General features: G+C 35.9%; 1 protein-coding gene across 1 annotated transcript in view; it reads right to left on the reverse strand.

Moving 5' to 3' along the window:
• The window catches only part of LOC121314856 (collagen alpha-1(XXII) chain-like), a 35,376-nt gene extending 17,963 nt beyond the window's left edge, over window positions 1–17,413 (reverse strand). The window contains exons 1-13 of the mRNA XM_041248573.1: window positions 17,169–17,413; window positions 11,350–11,458; window positions 11,136–11,213; window positions 10,386–10,634; window positions 6,442–6,565; window positions 5,493–5,886; window positions 3,795–3,872; window positions 3,681–3,692; window positions 3,447–3,533; window positions 1,730–1,783; window positions 1,175–1,228; window positions 145–198; window positions 3–56 (exon numbers count right to left, since the gene is read on the reverse strand). Of these exons, the coding sequence (XP_041104507.1) occupies window positions 3–56; window positions 145–198; window positions 1,175–1,228; window positions 1,730–1,783; window positions 3,447–3,533; window positions 3,681–3,692; window positions 3,795–3,872; window positions 5,493–5,886; window positions 6,442–6,565; window positions 10,386–10,634; window positions 11,136–11,213; window positions 11,350–11,458; window positions 17,169–17,189 (1,368 nt within the window). The 5' untranslated portion in view covers window positions 17,190–17,413. The remainder of the gene's footprint in view (window positions 1–2; window positions 57–144; window positions 199–1,174; window positions 1,229–1,729; window positions 1,784–3,446; window positions 3,534–3,680; window positions 3,693–3,794; window positions 3,873–5,492; window positions 5,887–6,441; window positions 6,566–10,385; window positions 10,635–11,135; window positions 11,214–11,349; window positions 11,459–17,168) is intronic.
• Window positions 17,414–19,628: the final 2,215 nt, after the last annotated feature.

Here is a 19,628-nt window from a genome sequence, read left to right on the forward strand (position 1 = left end):
ACCTTTGAGCCAGAACCACCCGTCTCACCTGGGTCACCTGGAGGTCCTGGAATACCCTGCAAAAAACAAAGTATATTACATTATTACAATTACATGATAAAAGACAACCCAAGTGAAAATTGTTTTTAAATAAAAACTACTCACCATGACTCCAGAAAATCCTGAAGGGCCATCAGAACCTTTAGGACCAGAATCACCCTGAAAAGAAAACATTCATAGTCATATCCTATTCAGATTTTTTGTCATCGTTTGTTTTTTTCTGTCTGTCTGTAACTTTGACTTGATATGCATTATATTGTCTTCAATTGATTCAGGTAACATTGTCAGAAGTGGCAAAGTATGTCCAGTGGAATCAACTTCTGATTTTTGAAGACGTCACCAGTGTTAACAATTTCTATACTGATAATTTATTGAAAATGTTTTGCTCTTTGATTTGTAATTGAAATGATCAAATTCAAGAATTCTTCAGTGTATTTTGAAGGTTAACACACACTCTACTCGCTTGTTATTCCTTAACTCCAGGTAGTTTTTAATTGTATTTTGTTACATAAATACACATTTCCTTGCATACTTTGAATGTAGCAGGTCATGCTGCGCGTACGTTCACAAAATAAAACCAGTGAGTCCAAATGACGTTTTTCTCATTCTTGGTGGTTGACTCCTCACACACACAATTTAAGTACAGTACTGTAAAAAATGGTTTAATTTTAGAATTTTATATCGCAAGTATCCTAGCATTGAGCACTCTGATTATAAAAATTATAAAACATTAAAATATTTTTAAAAAAGTGTGTGTGCACTAGGATTTTAGTCCCATACCAGATATCTTCTAATTTAGAAAAAAACTAGGCTGAAGTTTGGATGGAATTGGTTGTGTTGATGCAACACAAAATACATTTAGGAAGGAACAACCACCATTTTGACAACCTATCCTATCCTTACTTAATTGCAAACCAATAACTATCAAGCTTTTTCACTAAATCCCTTTACATTTTCCAGATTTATTTATTTATTTTTTTTTTAATTTGACATATCAAGCTTTTCCAAGACACCACCAAATTCTACTGTATAGTGAACTGGCGACCTGTGTAGTGATGCCAGGACTGGAGTTTGATTTACTAAAACTGAGCTAAAATATTGAGAATCCTTATTGCTAATTACACTATAACCTTACCACAGGACCAGGGTCCCCTCCTCTTCCTGGTGCACCTTTGGAGCCTTTATATCCCTAAAAACAAGGTGAACATATCTGAGTAACATACAAAGTCATTTTATGGGCAAATAGTTAAATTACTAAGTTACTCTATCCTGTCAAACTTGCTTATATATGGTACAGATGTTTATTTCATAACATGGGCAACATAGTGACACCAAAATAATTCAAACAGCATGTTAAATTTCAATATCCACAGTTCTATATAGTTCAACTCTTGTATATATAATTTCTCTTTATTACTTCGTGTCAAATATATACATATTTTAGTCATATTTTTGCAATTTAGTATTGGCATGCTTTAGAAATATTTGCTTTCAGCTGGATTAAATGTTCTTTTCTGTACTTTTTAGTTTTATTTTTTAAAAATCCCCCCCTCCCCCCATTTAGTTGTTTGAAATATGCTTTCAAAAACAACCTGGCTTTATCTTAGTTCTTTTTATAACAGCTGATAAGCAAACAGCATCCAAATGAAAAAAAAAATGTAATCTCTTATTTAATTTTTTTTTTAATTACCTCTCTGCCTTGTTCGCCAGGAAAACCCTGCTGGCCCTGCTCACCACGGCTACCCTGCAAGGAAAAATCACATGTTTAGTTCTGGGGTGTATATATATATATATATATAAAAAAAAAAAACATCAAAGATCTCCAAGTACAGCTGGTACACCAGAGTGTAATCATTAACCTGTCCCCCAGCAACACTCTGCCCTAGTGGAATAAATATCAGTAAAAAATACCACACAGTACAGATTATTGTAATGTCATTGCTTTTATTCCTATAAGGTAAAAACTTACACACAACAACCGCATATTCTTTGCGCGTCTTTGCAATTGATTGGAATGCTAGGATTCATGTTTCCCTTGTGGGGGGAACTGCATACAATTCTTGGCCTAATTAAAACCAGAATGGCTACCAACCTGAGTATATCCCCATAGTTTGTGTATTCTGGTAAATATGACATGTGAAATTATATATATGTTCCCGTTCCCATTCACCTACAATCATTTATTTTGTCCATGTACATAGACAAATCTCTTAGGTGCAGATTAAATCTCACTGTTGTCCAAGTGACGGCACCAATATTATAGAGACGAAGGCTGGGCACATACCAACAACTACGCACACTACAAACAAAGGGTTGGAACCGCTATGCTAAAGAGCCAGGTTTGTCTGCATTAGTAGTTATGGTGCTTCTAACATCATCTCATCTTACTGGTAGGGGAGAGAATCCTTAATGGCAGTGCATCACATAATACTGCTCATTCCACAAACAGTAATTTACAGAGGATCACCGAAACCTTGTGGGCGTGTTAAAGGGTGCATAAGGAACTTTTTATTTTATTGTGGTACATGTTCCCATGTGTTGCTACAACTGTTAACGTAAGGTGTGTGTATTGTTTTCATTTTTTTTTCTTTTTTTTTTTTTTTTTTTAACATTTTGACCACTTTTTAAATATTTAAAAAGTTCCCTGCCTCAAGATGGCTTCCCATATACCTCAGAACTACATTTCGCATCATCCTCCTGCTCACATATGTAACTTAGATGGATTTACCAGTGAGCAGGAGGGCGATGGGAAATGTAGCTCTGAGAGGTCCATGCAGGTGCATGGGAAGCCATCTTGAGGCAGGGAATGCAATTTAAAAGTTTAAAAAAGTGGTAAAAATGTAAAACAATAAAAAATTAAAACAATACACACACCTTACGTAAACAGTTGTTTAGCAACACATGGGAACATGTTACATAATAAAATAAAAATGTCCTTATGTACCCTTGATTGGATACCAATGTGGGAAACATGTTACTCAATCAACAATAGTTCCTTTACCTACACAAGTAGCCTTAATTGCATTAATTAACGCCTTGGGAGTCACATGCAGAATGTAACAACACATCTCTGAATAGGAGCAGTGATTTACAACACTTTACATACATAGTGAATTAGGCTCCCTATTCTCTGTTTATTTAGTGGCAGGTGAAATGAACAGGCTGTGTGTATATCTCCCAAGAAGATGCCATGCACAAGAGCTATCCATATCAAAGCAAGAAAAGTGGGAAGACGCTACCTTGTGCCTTTAATGTCTCTATGACAACCACATCCTTGATCGTTCACAGCTGGTTTCATGCCAACTAGTAAGATCCAAATGAATTAATGCACATGTACAGCTTTACTTAAATAAACAAAACTAAATCGCTAGCATAGCATATTAAAGCAAGTAGAAAATAGGACTTACTTTTGGGCCGGCAAAACCAGCAAAGCCAGGCTCCCCTGGCATACAGTCACATTCTGTTGGGCCGGGACTTAATCCCAGCAAAGCACACTGTGAGGGATACAAAATAACAACACACAGATGATGATTAATAGAACCGATAAAATGTGTAACAAAATGTAAAAAAAAGAAAAAATAAAAAATACATGAACTGCGTGCATTAATGAGAATAAATAAATAAATGAATGCATAACTTACCCGTTCATCTTTCTATAAGAAAGAAAGAGACAAAAAGTCAGGATTTCTATCTGTTGTACAGTACTTTGTTTGATGCAAGTTTACTATCTGGCACATTTATTGCTCCACACTCACAGTTCCTGGGATGTCACAGCAGGGTTCATCTCCTGCTTTGTTGGGGTTGCTGTAAATCTGCAGTTTCTGAACATCAACCTGTGAGATAGAAAGTCATTCTGATTGATTTTGCTGTCAAAAGTACAAAAGCCTGATGCTCAAAACCCATCGAAAATAAGGTTGCCTATATACTGCTTGGCACTCTTATTTGTTTTTTTCTTTTTGATTTTTAGGACCCTTCTGGCCTTACAACCAAGTGAAGTAAAAAGAAAAACAAGACTGTTGGAATGGAAGGCAAATCTGGGAAAATGTTTATTTGATATAACAAAAAAGAAGATATCATTCTATTTATTGCCATAACTCATCTGTGGAGTCAAATATGTATTCCTGTTGAGCTCTGTGTTCATTGAACCAACATTCAGAATAGTTACATCTCCACTAGCAACAAGGTATAGAAATCTCTGCTCAAAAGGGGAAAGCACAGGTGGCAGAGATTACTCCTACACCCATGTAAGTTGCATGTTCTGAGCCCTGTTTCAACCTGCACTGTGTGTGGTTTCAGAACCATTCTACTGACAACCATTCAAACAACCTGCTCATCAAGAACTGTTTCAGAGTCTGGTCAGATGAAACACATCTAAAGACTGAATGCTTTATAGAAAACAATAGATCAACAACATCAGTGCTCCAGATTATGTTTTGGGTCTGGGAGTAATTTACCCTCTAATTTTAACAGAGAGTAAAATTTATTTTCAGGGGGTAAAATACAACATTACCTTGAAGTCATGAGTAATCTCGATAAACATTGTACAATCTTTAATGGTAATGGGGTAGGCATTAACAAAAAGCCTTCCATTTTAACTGCAATGTTACTTTCAACTTCTGTACAATCATGCATGTGTTCTACAAGGTTCTTTATCGGCTCAGCATTTTTTCCGAGGTATCACACTGACTCTCCAATTTAATTATGTTACTTATATTTTAACATTAAATTCTTAAACTCAGTGAGCATGTTAAAACTTCAATATAAAGCTGTACAGATAAACAATAAGGACATGCATTAATACATTATAAAACAGTTGGTTTAATATTATAGGCACCTTTTTTTTAGTGGTTGCCTCTGATGATAGTTGCAGTTGGATTTGTAGCTGGACTGGGGTGTTTATGCTTCAACCTGTGTAGCTTCGAATTGTTCTTATTCTTACTGTGATTGGCTGCAAAGACAACAGGACTAGCCCGAGATTGGATAATGTTTGTTGGGTTGGTTTTCTTGTGTACAGTTGCCTAGTAACTGAAGACATTGTATTCTGGGAGATGTAGTTGTTAGTGGAAGTTTTAGGGGAGGCAGACAAGCTGTGCAGCAAAATTGCTGTGCGTATTTCTACGCATTCAGTTTAAATTTAGTAAGTATTTCTGATTTATTAATGTGTAAAAACGGCAGTTATGCAGCTTATCTGGACCACTAGTCAACATGATCATCGCCTCAGTCAATCAGATTCACATTTGGCTCTGGTAGGTTCTAAAATCACAGAGACGTACTAAAGAAACTAAAGAAAAGAAAAGTAAAGCACAATATTGAGTACTCTGCACTTTTCAAACATGCCACCAGCCTACAACTCACACCACAACATTTACACAAATGCCATGCCCTCAGGATGTCATCACGCATTAATCAATATAATACCATAGACTAATAAGCATGGTAGCTACGGTACTCACAGGAAGGGTTGCAGCATCCCTACTTCTTGTGGCTAAAGATGTCAAACCATCAGTTCTGATGGATCCGTACTGACTGAAGGGGGCGCTGCCGACCTGCTGGCAATCCACGTACAGGGTGAGCTGGTTCCTGTGAGCACTGAGCGAGAGCTTGTGCCACTCTCCATCGAAGAGGCGGCCTATGTTTTCAAAAGTGGTGACCTTCTCCTCCCCAGCAGCGGCCGCGTTGAAGACATCGACAGCGTCAAGCTCCCCATAGAGCCGCAGGTGGAACTGGTCTCCACCTTCCCGGTCCTTCACATCCACCAGGTTCCACACCTCCTGCGGCGTGTCCTCCAGCATCCGAAACGTGGAAACCACTGAGAACTCCTGAGGGAACCCATGAGGCTGAACCAGTCTGCGCAAAGGGAGAAAAGCAACATTCCAGGTGCTATCTGGGAGCTATGGGGGCACTGCTTTTTTCTAGCATGTGTATTCAGGCACTTGTCAACATGCTCATGTCCACTATGCATAATCAATGCCAGTTCTGTATTAGTGTTCATAGTGGAGACATACAATATTGATGTATGGAGGGTGGACAAAAGGAAAGGGATCAAGAGTCACAAATTGAACACCTTTCCGTATTATGTTAGATATTTGCAAATGACCATCACCTGCACCTCCGGGATACCTATTTTCCATTTAAAATGTATATATTCTGGCATTATATCAATACAGTATTTGGGGATTTATAACGGTTTAAATACACATCTCTGAATAGGAGCAGTGAAGTTAAATGTAATCAGATTACTTATTTCAATTACGTATTACTATATATAACACTGTTCCATGCAAATTGAGAACTAAGTGGCATTGTTACCAGTTTATGACTAGACTGCAGTATCTCACTTCACAGACAAGGCTAAAAGACAATTTGATAACCATGTAAAATACTGTACACAGAATTCCATACCTTGTTTCCCGTCTAACCTGCACTTTTGGGCCAAGGCGATAAGCACTTATGTCCTGCTGGGTTCCTGGCACAATATTCACTCCCACGGCACTGGGTACCCTCATCTCCGCAAGAACATCCGTCCCTGTAAGGAGGGGTCAAACAGACCAATGAAGGTCTAGTTTTTGGTCAGGTTTCACATTTTCAGAATCTGACTTGCCCTCTTTGAAGTTGCTTCAGTGCTCTGGACTAGTCATGTGAGCTGTTTAATTGAGTCAAAAACTATACTTGCCATCATCACATTAGAAAACATACATACTGTATGTTGAAGTTTACATACAACCTGCAAACTAATGTGCCTCACACCCTGCATTAGATGTTTAGATTATTGTGCATATCTGACTATGCCACTTATTGTCACAACTGCTGTTATATTACTCCGAGAATGGGCAACTCAAAGTATAAGAGATATAATGAAGTAAATGTAGTTAACTGCTTTCGGACCTGGACTGAGGTTTTATTTGTTCAAATAAAGAATTAAGAACGTATTTGGAATAAAAGACATTGTCAGGAAAGGCCAGAGTTGTCCATTCCTGTTTTACACCGTCAGTCACCAATAATTCCCAGATGCATGTAGACCAACCAGTCTTTCATGGCTGCCTTTCCTTAAAGAGTAAGTAGCGGGGTTCTGAAAAATATAGCGTTACATGACTCCATCTACTGCTACAACTGTTTAAATAACAGACCTGTAATTTTTCTTTTCACTGTTAACATCCTGACAGCTTTTCACACTTACAACTTTAAAGTCTCTTTCAAAGTTTTCAAAGCTCTTTTCAAAATGTCCACTCCAGTGCACTGATAATGTAAGGATTATTGCCCCCTTTGTCAAACAGGTAACAGCAACAACAATCCAGGATGTGGTACAGAACAGAAAATCCAGACAACTTCTTGTTTTTGTTTTGTTTTAAAACTTCCTGCAGTGATTTAGAGGACCCCCAATGCACTAGAGCGGACAGTTTGAAAAGAGCTTTGAAACAGAATTTAAACTTAGAAGTGTAAAAAAGTTGTCAGGATGTTAACAAAGAAAAGGTACATTATTTAAACAGTTGTAACAACAAGTGGGGACGTCTAACACAATATTTTTTGGAATACTGCTACTTACTCTTTAAAGAAGTATGACACTATACCTAATCTTTTCTTCTTTCAGTAACATCAAGATTGCATCACAGATTTCCAAATTGGCTTACAATACTGCTAAAATATGGGAACAGAACAGAATAGATTAATTTCCATTTAAAAACTAAATGTCAATTAAAATAATGTATTTATACACATACAAATATACAGTACCGTGTAACAGCATTACAAGATTATGTGCACTGCAATCATCTCTTATAAGAAATGCCCAGCGAAGATTAGCCAACAGCATTGATGATCTACCCTCCTTTAATAGGGTAATTCAATAATTCCATAACTATTCACAGTTATGCACAGTGACAAACAATTAAAGCTGAACCACAGAGCTACCAGCAATAATAATCGCAAAGACTTTTGATTGGGCGACCATCACTGATGGATATTTGTAGTCTGTCTGGTTGATTTCTAGCTGAAAACAATTATTAAAATGGCATCTGAAATAACATACAATGTAATAAAACATGTTAAAAAAAACTAAGAAGCATAAAATGCGATATATATATATATATATATTAGATATATATATATATATATATATATATATATATATATATATATATATATATTATATATACACATATACACATATGTGTGTGTGTGTGTGTGTTCATATATGTATAAAGAAAAAAAAAGATCAAAATGACAGAAGGTCAGGTAAAGTAAAAACAAAAAAGTCCAATTTTTTTGATTAATCTGCAAACACAGCACACACACATGTCGGTGTGTGTAGTTCATAGTAGTAAGAGGCGTACATCTGTAACTGTAAGCAAGATGGCTACCTCGATACATTTAACATTCGTTACTTTAAATCTGCGAGACGGACACTGGAGCAGACGCAAATTTAGCAGCAGCAGAGTGGCAAATTAGTGCAGGAGAATAGTAATAAACGTCATTAATGTGAACTAATAAACCATGCAATAAAGTTCATGTGAACTGAGACCCACCTGTGTATCTGAATCTTCATTACATTTTTACTAAAGAGTAAGGACACTACACCAAGTTTGTACAGTACTGTAATTGATTCATTCACTGCAATTCTTTCAACTGTTTTCATAAACGTGTAAGTACTGTAATACTGTAAAAGTGTGAGCACTGTTACTTATATGCATGTTAATGCCATGGCTCATTGCACCGCTGGTTAACTCGACACCTTGGATAAGCTGACACAATGTGGCATCCTGATAGATAGATAGATAGATAGATAGATAGATAGATAGATAGATAGATAGATAGATAGATAGATAGATAGATAATATGGACTGGAGAGGAGGGCTATAATAGAAACGCACTGCCCAGAAGGAAGATTATTGTTAGTGACAGGGGGCTATATGTTTTTGAAGTTCATACTGCGTAGTTATCAAAGTTTTTTGGCATACAGCTCTCATTCTGGCTTGACTGCTGCATAATCCAGTTTATATCCTGGCTGTCATATTTGTTTACATTGTCGAGCTGAATTTGTTTGTACATTTTAGTGTTTGGTGCATATTTCTTTTGTAGGTGAGGAGAGCAGTGAAGAAGGTCGTTCATTTGAAAAGGGGCGGCACTGACAGTGATGACAGTGGTACATGATAACTCAATGATGGAGGAGAGGAATAGAGGGGGATTAGTGTGTTTGTTTACTGTATGAGGGTGACAGTAACATTCTGGGAAAACCCCAGACTGACCATTACAAATCATAATAAAAAACACCAAAAACATGATCTGAACAAACAATATATTTGTTTTGTAAAAAAAAATAAAACAAATGAAAGCAGTGTTTGTATTTAGTCCAGTGCAAGTGATCTTGAGTCACAGGAGTCATGCTCTATTTGAGTCATTTCACACTTCACTATTACTCATGGAAGAATTTACCAAGGGTCATTTTGCCATTTGCCATTTCATATATTAAATATTTATGTTTCATATATTTCAGATGGTATGGTAGGAATATCTAGATAGATTGATGTTCTTGTTTGATATTTATATTGATGTTTTGTTATATTATATATATATATATATATATATACTATATATATATATATATATATATGGGGGAGTAGATAAATTTCTAAAGAATAGATATGCTATTCTGTATACATATATAAGAAGATCATAAAGAGCTTCAACGAGAACAACGATCCAAGCTGTATAAAATTAGTTGGTTCTTTGTCGAATGATGAGCATGAAACAGTGAATTTCTGAGTTGGCAACAAGACTGAGGTGGAGTTAAAAATGACAACTTGGGGGTGTTCGACAGTTTCTTCCTCCTCTGAATTTTTTATATATTTTTTAACTTACACAAAGTTGCCAAAGTTGCAGAGGGGACAGGGATTCAAGTTGTGATCTCTTAGTGGTCATTTCTAAAACCAAATCATGCCATAAATACAGATTTCAGTAATGACATTAGTAAGTCTGAGTTAACAGTGTGGAGTCTGTGTGGAGATTTCTCATGAAACAACGGTAATTGTACAGTTTTAAATATAGAAGCACCTACCGGTAACTGAAAACCTACCACAGCATCAGCCTTTACACAAGTTTAACAAATATACTGGTCTTACCCACTGTGAGTGAAACTGACAACAGTAAATATATACATTTTATAATATTTACAGAATACACAAGTCAGGCATTTAGTTTGTATATGAATAACATGTCTTGTGCGCAACAGCCTATTACACTAAAGGGATTTTTAAATTTTGCATATAATTTACCAAATACTGTTAATCTGGCCAATTTATTTAGAAAAATTAATTTCCCTATGAAGTGACTAAAACATTTTAAACAAATACCTTCGTCATCATAGACTTCAGGGGAAGGTAAGTAATCATCATATGGATTGGGGGTGGTTGCTGGGTAGCGGTACGGCACTCTAGTAGTCATGGTGGTGACCTCTTTAGCAGCAACATAGGACTGTGTGGTGGTGGTGTAGGGGTACTCCTCTTCAGTGATCATTGTAACCAGTGGAGTAGTTTGGGGGTAGGGGTAGCCAGAAGCTGTGTGCTCTTCATAACCAGGTGTGGGCTCCACAGGATACTCATCTGAAAGAGTTTGTTACATGCAAAATCATCAGGGTTAGTATGAGGGATTGGTCAGGAATATGTGTTGGTCTATATTTCTATACACAATTCAAATTAAAAACAGACTAATGTCTTTCTATGAAATGTCTTTACTAAGTTTCATAACACAGCAGTTCTCTATATATGTGTAAATGTGTTGTATGCACTAGTGCCTTCACTAACCCTGTTGCCATGGACTGGCATTCTGTGCATATCGCCGACAACGAGTTGCTGGAATTATAAGGTTCTTGCAAGGTTATGTATTGAAACTATATACATGGTATATATACACACACTTAAGATGCAACTGACCCCATGAGACAAGAAGAGAATGGTTACCAATAAGAAGTTTCTTTTTTTATGCATAGGTACACTGAAATCAAGTTACACATTTTGTACAAGGTGTTTCTTTCAAACTAGTGAATCTGAGATCTGCCTAGACATAGACAATTCACGTCAAGTATGTATCATACAATTTGCTACCTGGATGGGGGTATCCTGATGGCTCTCCATTTAAGTCTTCTACCGCTGACCCTTCATTGATATGGGAATTGTAATCTCCTTTAACAAGACAGATAATTAAGCATAAACTTCACATATGATGATGAAATACAATCAAATGAATTAACTGACATTAAAAATAAAGTATGTTGCACAGTCTCTTGTGTTATAAATGAATAAGGAAAGTTTCACTCACCTGAATGGTATCCAGAATAATCCTGTCCATAGGAATGAAGAGACTGCAGAGCAACAAGGGCCCAAATAATCAGCCATGGCCTGACTCCTCGCCTTGATGCAGATGAAACCTACAATTCACAATTATAACAAGCTGTATCAGCTCAGCAGTTATACGTATTTGGCAACTGTTCTGTTACAATAGAGTAGCGTAGTCAACCAAGTGTCATAACATGCTTTCAAACAGCACAACTAATAAGCTTACAGTCCTACGTTAGTGATCCTCATATTCACAATAGCATCTACCATATTCTGCACTTGTATTATTCTACTACCATTTTCACACTGGTACTTTAGAGTGGTGTTGAGTTTGAAATGAAGCAAGACTCACACCTTGTTTTGTTCATTTTTACCTTCATGCATTTTGAGTGTGACTGACTACTGGACTAACTAATCCACATCCGGGGGTAGTTTCAAGTCTGCATGAATTACTAGTAATGTTACCCTGCATTAGCATGTGAAACCAAAGCCACATTCAAAAATAATGTGACTTTTTGGATTCTGCATGTATTATGCTTATAAAAATGTGCTTTACACAGAACTGCCCTGCAAAGTCAACTCCAGCTTTAGTGTGTCTACACTGAAGAAAAACTAAACTGCATCAAATTTGGGATTAGTTTTTAGTGTGAACAGAACAGGGAGCAAAGCTGCATTAACTACTCCTGGATCTGACTACCAGATTCAACAGAGTGTGAAAACTCTATAATATTGCTTGGTTTCACATAGCACTAATCTTGGACTACCTTACCTGAACCTAATTAGGGGCCTACTTAACCAGCCATAAATCAGACGGTGTAATCACCAACTGATTTCCTAATCGAATACAGTAATAATCAACAATAATGGATGGATTGAGAACATCCTATTCAAAAGCATGAAGCAAACATGTGTAGTCTTAACACAATTTTTCAAATACAACTGAAATCGAGGCTGGCTAAATGAATGATTTAATATTCACTGAATGCGTATTTGCTGAATTGTTAAAGGTAAACTGTCAGCCAGAGCTTCCCCGAGTCTCTTCCAGAGGGTAATCACAAGTGAACTCTGGATGGTTGGTTAATACAGCATGATCAAAAACAGTATTTGAACATGCTAAAGTCACACACTATTAATTAAATTAACTAACACAACACCTGAGCCTCTGAAATAACAGCAGTACAATTAACACACAACAAAAAGTTCACATAAAATATATTTGTTTTCAGTTTGCTGTAGTTTATATTAATATTGAGCACTTATTCAAAAAACCACTGTTTTAAGGAATTGTTGTTAAAGACTTGTTTTTAAGGTACATTTTAGTTAATTAAATGAAGTTTACAGTTTGTTAAACTAAAATACATTTTATAAACACTTTTACTCATGTTTGCGTGTTATAATGTTTGAATGACTTCTAGTGATAAATGACGGCAGAAAAAACTTAAGAAAATAGAGAAAATACTTTTTCCAGATTTTGCATTGCTTGCAAACACATTTTAAAAGCTGCCATATAAATGATGTATTCCACACCACTCAATGTGTATTGGAAATGTATTTTTTAGTTCTACAGAATATTGCCTGATTAACTGTTAAGGTTGGAGGTTTAATCAATCACTTAAATTGTACAGTTATATTCACTATGCTTAGCTCAATGGAAAAGTGCTTTCATTTTTGGTGAAAGAGAATCATGTGTTACACAATGACATAACGTATAGGAGACACAACAGTTGGAAAGGAACTCCAAAGGCTGCTGGGAAATCTATGACTATAAGAAATCCTTATAAAAGTTTACCTTAGGAAAAGCGTAGCAAAGTGTATTAAACAATAGTGGAATCAAGGTAAAGTATAGGTAAGCACTGTAAAAACAAAACGGTAGGGTAGGGTAAAACATGATAATAAACATGGCAAACCATAAATTATGGTAAATGCATAGCATCACCATGGGACAAGCATGGCAAAACTGCAAAAATACAGTGGTACACTTTTCTAAGGGAAAGCCCTGCTCTATAGCCTCTAGTGCTGCTGCCTTCTCCCAGGTATCACATCACAAGGTTTATGATTCAAACAAAGTCTTGAATTTATATCAGCGGCTTAAGCGTATAATGCAATTGTACGATATGTAAATATAACACAGAATGCAATTTGCAGGCTATGCATACATATTTACCGACGTACTGTATTGTGCATTTATTTCAATAGGCGGTAGGTTGTGGAGCCTGTTGGAAATGCTTGCCATTAATAATACAAAATGTAATTTTAAATATTTTTGATTAAAAATAACACCATCCCATTAATGTATACAGATATTTATCACTACACAACACTCGCTACCTGTTAGCATCAGCATTATTTTATGTATGTGCTAAACCAGTGATATTCAATTATATTTATCGACAGGTCACCTTTAGGGATTTATAACAGGTGTCAGCGATTACCATGAAAAAAACAGTTTTGATTAAAATGTAAATAGATGTAGGCTCATATAAAGCTAGCGCCTACAACAAAGCCATGAAATAATGAGCATGTATTTGGATATTTTTAACATAGCATGGAAGGGAGAGCTAAATTTCATCTACTATCTCAAAAATGATCTGTTTACTTTCTATTGAAATAAACATGCATAATAATATTATGAACTTCCTATTATAATATTGTGTTCATTCCAACATATCACACTGTCAATTTGTACCTTAGTTGCTACTGCATCTTTTAAAACAATAATGAGGCTGTGGTTAAAGAAAAGGGCTTGTAACTAGGAGGTCCACGGTTCATATCCCTGCTAAGCCACTGACTCACTGTGTGACCCTGAGCAAGTCACTTAACCTCCTTGTGCACTATATCAGGTGAGATGTTGTAAGTGACTCTGCAGCTGGTGCATAGTTCACACACCCTAGTCTCTATAAGTTGCATTGGATAAAGGTCTGCCAAATATAAATAATAGTAGTATGTTTATACACACAGGTTGAAATAGTAGTTGCTCAAAGTGATTGCTCCATATTAGGAATAAAGGACATCAAGTATGACAATCTATAGAGTAATGGTAAAATATGTTTACCATACTACTGTAAACCTCCTTTTATTTGATTGCCATTGTTGCTACATGAATTTATTCACTTACTTAAATGCGTTAATTGTATATATGCTTACTGTTTATCCTTCACCACTTAAATGAATGCTGTCTAATTTTGTTATTTCAAAATTACCAAAAAAAAGGGCAGCATATATACACATTATGTCACTGAATACTGTGTGGTTCTGCTGCATCTCATTTCTGACAAATTATTTGGAAAGAAACATTTTCTCATGAAGGCTGAACATTCCACACTCACAGCAAACTTCCATGTGTGCCCTTTTGTTCCTGGGATATCATAAAAAGTCATTTCAGCAGAAGTGGACATGTCACTATCGGCCAGTTTACTCACTCCTGACTGTGAAAAACAGCTAAGTGCAAAACGTACTCTTCTGAAAATCCCTTTACAGAGGTAATACAGTAAGGTCTGTCATGGCATCTTTCTCAAGTACTGTATTAAGTACATGTTAAACTGAGGCCCCAATTCTAGTTGTGCTTGCCAGTTCATCTTTGGTTGGAAAGGTCTTTCTTTCACTAAAAATGAAGCTATTCATCAGTAATACTAAAGAAACTAGTTCTTAAATATTGGAAAGGGGAAAGGGACCAGATTTCTCAGATTGGAAACATCTTACTCTTCACACTTAGGACGATTGTTGCAATGCTTGTAGTAGAACTGAACAGCGTTTTAAAAATATGGGATCTTAAGACCTTCTTATTCTATGTCAGTTGTTTGAACCAGATGTCAAATTATCTCAACAATATTAATTCAACAATGTTTTTGTTATTGTTGTGCACTTTTTGTAATCAAATTATATTTTTGAAAAATTGTAATAAAAATAATTGACAAAAAAGGGAATTAATTTATTTTAGTTATGCAATTAAGTTGCGTTTACCAACCATTCAACAACAAATAAAACTTACATGCAACTGCATAATTAATCAAACTATTTAAAATAATCAGTCATATTAAATTAAAATAGCAGCTGACTATATAGCAAGAACCCAGCATTGTTGAAAATATTATAAAAATATAAGTCTCCCTTTAGAGTTGTTTAAACAACTAATTAATTTCATATAATTAAACAACTAAATTAATTTATAATTAATATTTAATAGTATATAATCAAGTTACTATATATATATATATATATACACACACACATTAACAACATGTATAAATACAACAGCATGTCAATACAGACACTTAATTACAAATACACACATTTTGTTTATATATATATATATATATATTATATATATATATATATATATATATATATATATATATATATATATATATATATTACACAGTGCACACCCTTTATAAACATATAGTGGGGAGCCATAGTTACAAGACCATGCTATTTGTGTTTGGTATAACGATAACGAAAGTGTAAAAATGATACTGTAATGACATTATGGAGCAAATGTTGATAACCGTTTACGCACTATAAAGGAGGCACTGTGTGTGACACCTACACAGATATATATATATATATATATATATATATAATAGTTGATGATTCCCAACTCATTTTCACAAACATACTTTTACAGTGCAAGACATATTATCGGGGACAACCTTTATGTGAAGAGATTTTTGACCTTGATACACAAACTGGAATCAGTCCATCAGCTCCAATCCTCCAGTCACCGGGGCCCCTAGGCCTCAAGGGACTTCAGGGTGGGCAAAACAACAAACTGTACAGGGATTGCTGCATTACTTGACTAATCAGTACATTTTTCAAATCATTTTAGCATTACTAAGTATCCCATTGTGATTTAAAATGTAAATGTATAATATTTGACAACAGAGATATTTATAAAATGTATAATCTTAAATTTGTGCACCAAAAAAATACAGAGTATTCTGAAAAGTAACTTCTAATGGCAGTTTAAAATTTCTCTAGAAAATGTGACAATACATTTAGGTAATTATATAAGTTGTTTGGACTTGAGGCTTCTTAATTCCAGAACCTCGAAAAGGCAACAGGGTGTAATGAGTTTAATCTGTTGTTGAGGCATCATTAGGCTTTTTTTGGGAACCCAATTGACATCGATTTCACACATGTATTTGTTTTGTCATTAACATGTTTAATGAGTCATACACTACACAGCACCCTTGTTTGTGTAGTTTTCAAATAAACGACAAAGAAAGACATCAATACCTAGCAAGAATTACCTTTGATATTCTATTAATTATTGTGACTCTATATTAAGTAACCACTGATCTTTCTTTTTCAAAAAACTCACTGCTGTACTGACTAAAAATGTGGAAATAACACTAGAGATTCTGCGTTGTTTCCTTTGGCTTTTAGGTGTCTGTCTCTGCCAGTTACAACAGTAGCCACTTTCACAATCAAACCCCAAGTAAACTTTAATGTTGACAAGGCAGGGGAGGAGGAGGGGTTAAAGGGTTGTAAGACGAGCGCAAAAATGCCATGTAATCTAGATTTACCATTATAAAATTCACAATATCCTTTGGGCAGTATTTAGTACACAAATATATACATATAGTACTAGTTAACAGGTGATTTTAACCATAGAAACTCTCAACTCTTTTCAATATTGCTATTCTTGTACATCTTATCCAAACTAGTGGTTGGTTTCAGTAAATACGTCATCTATATTTTCAGTACATGCAAGTCTCAATTTGGTTGTAGACATTCCCCGCTCAGTTTAAATTTGTATTTAACATGCATTTACAAATCAAAAAAGAGGGTACATTGTCTTACCTTTGCATTTGAAGCTGCCATGGTTTCAGTGTGCTAAAGTCTATCTCAGTGTACTCAAGTACAGACACTTGTCCCAGGTAGTACTCAATTTTACTGAGTTCTTAAGACTTTTTTCATTATTATATCATCCAGTGTGATCTTAGTTCCCCCTGGTCAGCCTAGTGAACTAGCTACCTGGTGCTTCAAGGCAGGATTTCATCTGCCTCTCAGTTTGTCAGGCTGATCTCAGAGGGCCACGGGCAGACATTTACTCTCCCCAGACTGGTGAGAAATACCTGACCCTCTAAGTGCAAATATCCAGTTCGCCCTTCATCCTCAAACACACCCATAATGTATGAATAACCTACGACGTGGCATTTCTGTTCTACTTTAAAAGGGGACCAATTGTCTCAAAGTTCTGATCATATACAGAGGTATTTTTATTATTATTATTTTTTAACCTGTTTAGTTTAGGCTTACAATCATACCTTGCTATTCTTTAAAGGTAAGGATGCATACATTTTCTGAAGTCATGAAGTCAATGTTAACACCAGCATATGTGAAAATAAAACCATCAACCAAATAGTTGGTGCACTTTTAATTAAATAAAAATAAATACAATTCCGTAAGAAAATAATTCTATATTGATATATCTGTGTGGAGTTATTTTTAGTGGAACTCTTTGGAGGTTTGCAGTCTGGAAAGAGTTAAAATATTTTAATGTATTGGATACCATTTTATACATTAAACATTTTGTGCTCTACTATGAAAAAACTAACAGGCAGGTTCATATTTTAACTACATAAAGTTGTTTTTGCTGTTGTTGGTATCCAGCACTCTGTATCCAGCACTTTGTAAAAAAGAAGCTTTGAGATAGGGGCTGGTCAATGGGGCTAGTTACAAAATTATTATTATTATTATTATTATTATTATTATTATTATTATTATTATTATTATTTTAAATTGAAGTGGATTACAAACACCTTTTAGGTCCCAAGGTATGACTCATACATGACAATCCTCGCATTCATTTAATACAAGGATGGAGGAAATTATGGCTTGATCCAAGTTAGATGTAGTAGGTCAGAGAATATGTAATGGAGATGACTGCTATAGATTATCTCCCTCTGCTATGAGGGCTTTAAGATCATTCTCTTGGTCTTAGAAGACATTCAAAGTATGTACCCAACAAATGTTCACAAATAAACGGGGCATTATAATTTGCAATATCCATTCAAGTTTAATGTACTATACCACCCCAGATAGATAAGGTCGGTGCTAACGTGTAAACAGTGGTATCGCTGTTTCTTCTTATTTTATATTTTAGCTGTTGTAAAATCAATTTTTTTACTGAGGCATGTGATAAGCAGATTCCATACCAATGAGAAACCTAGAGCTACACTGGCACATTCCTGTGTAGGTGGCAGACTCAAAACTCCAATGAATTATCATATTCAAGAATGTTTAACGGTAAAGGGACTTTTTAATATTTATACAGCAGCACAAAAAATTTACCATAGTAAAACGTATGTATTTATTTATTAGTTAAAGGTTTCACACAACATTTGTTGTTTTAAAATAAATATTTTAATACTCTATCCTACTGTAGCGACCCAGGCACCAGTCTGTGTCTGCTGGGCTTTTATGTTGTTCCGTTTGTTTGTCCGGTCTGTCTTGTCCTGTGGATGTGTTGTATGTAGTGCAAGGGTACAACCACGCCACACAGAATGGGGAAAGGAGCAGGAATAATGGGGGGGGGGGGGGGGGGGGGATAAATACCACCTACATGGTAATAAGTGCAGGTTTGAGTGGTGAGCGGACAAATGCGTTGAGACGTGACAATTAGAGTGAAAGAGGGCCTGCGAGAGAGTGTGTGTGAACGAAGCCTGGGAAGGACGTAGAACGAGAGTCTGAGAAAGAGGGAAAGTGGGAGTCAGGGAGTAGGAATGATAGGGTCTTCTGTTGTTTTTGTGGTCTGGTCTTGGCCCAAACAGGGACCATATTAATTCAATCAATAAAGTGGTTATTCATTGCAACTGGCAACGCCTACATCTGCTGCTTTATCTTCCAAGTGCACGGGTCATTACATTAGTGTTTCAAAACCGGGATCACTTAATCCATGCCGTGGAAGGTGAAGCAGAGACAGCAAACAGAACAGGAGGAGGTGAAGGGAGCTGCGGCTGGATCCACAGGCGGCAAAGAGGAGCGAGAGGTAGAAGCGGGTCATGAGGGCAAAATGGAGGATGCCATGCGGAACGAAGAGGGGTGGAGAAACATTGTGTTAAAGAAAGCTGTGACATCACCGCACACAACGTCAGCGAGAAGCGACGTCACTCCAAGATAGCTGGTGAAACAATAACAAAGCGGCCTACACACCTCTCCAATACAATGGCAAGACCAACTGGCAACTGTTTAAAATGCAGCTTAGAACGATATCAAACATAGAGAACTGGACATGAGAAAGCAATTAATCTGATAGCT

Source organism: Polyodon spathula, chromosome 4 (assembly GCF_017654505.1).
Source record: "Polyodon spathula isolate WHYD16114869_AA chromosome 4, ASM1765450v1, whole genome shotgun sequence".
Classification (NCBI taxonomy): domain Eukaryota; kingdom Metazoa; phylum Chordata; class Actinopteri; order Acipenseriformes; family Polyodontidae; genus Polyodon; species Polyodon spathula.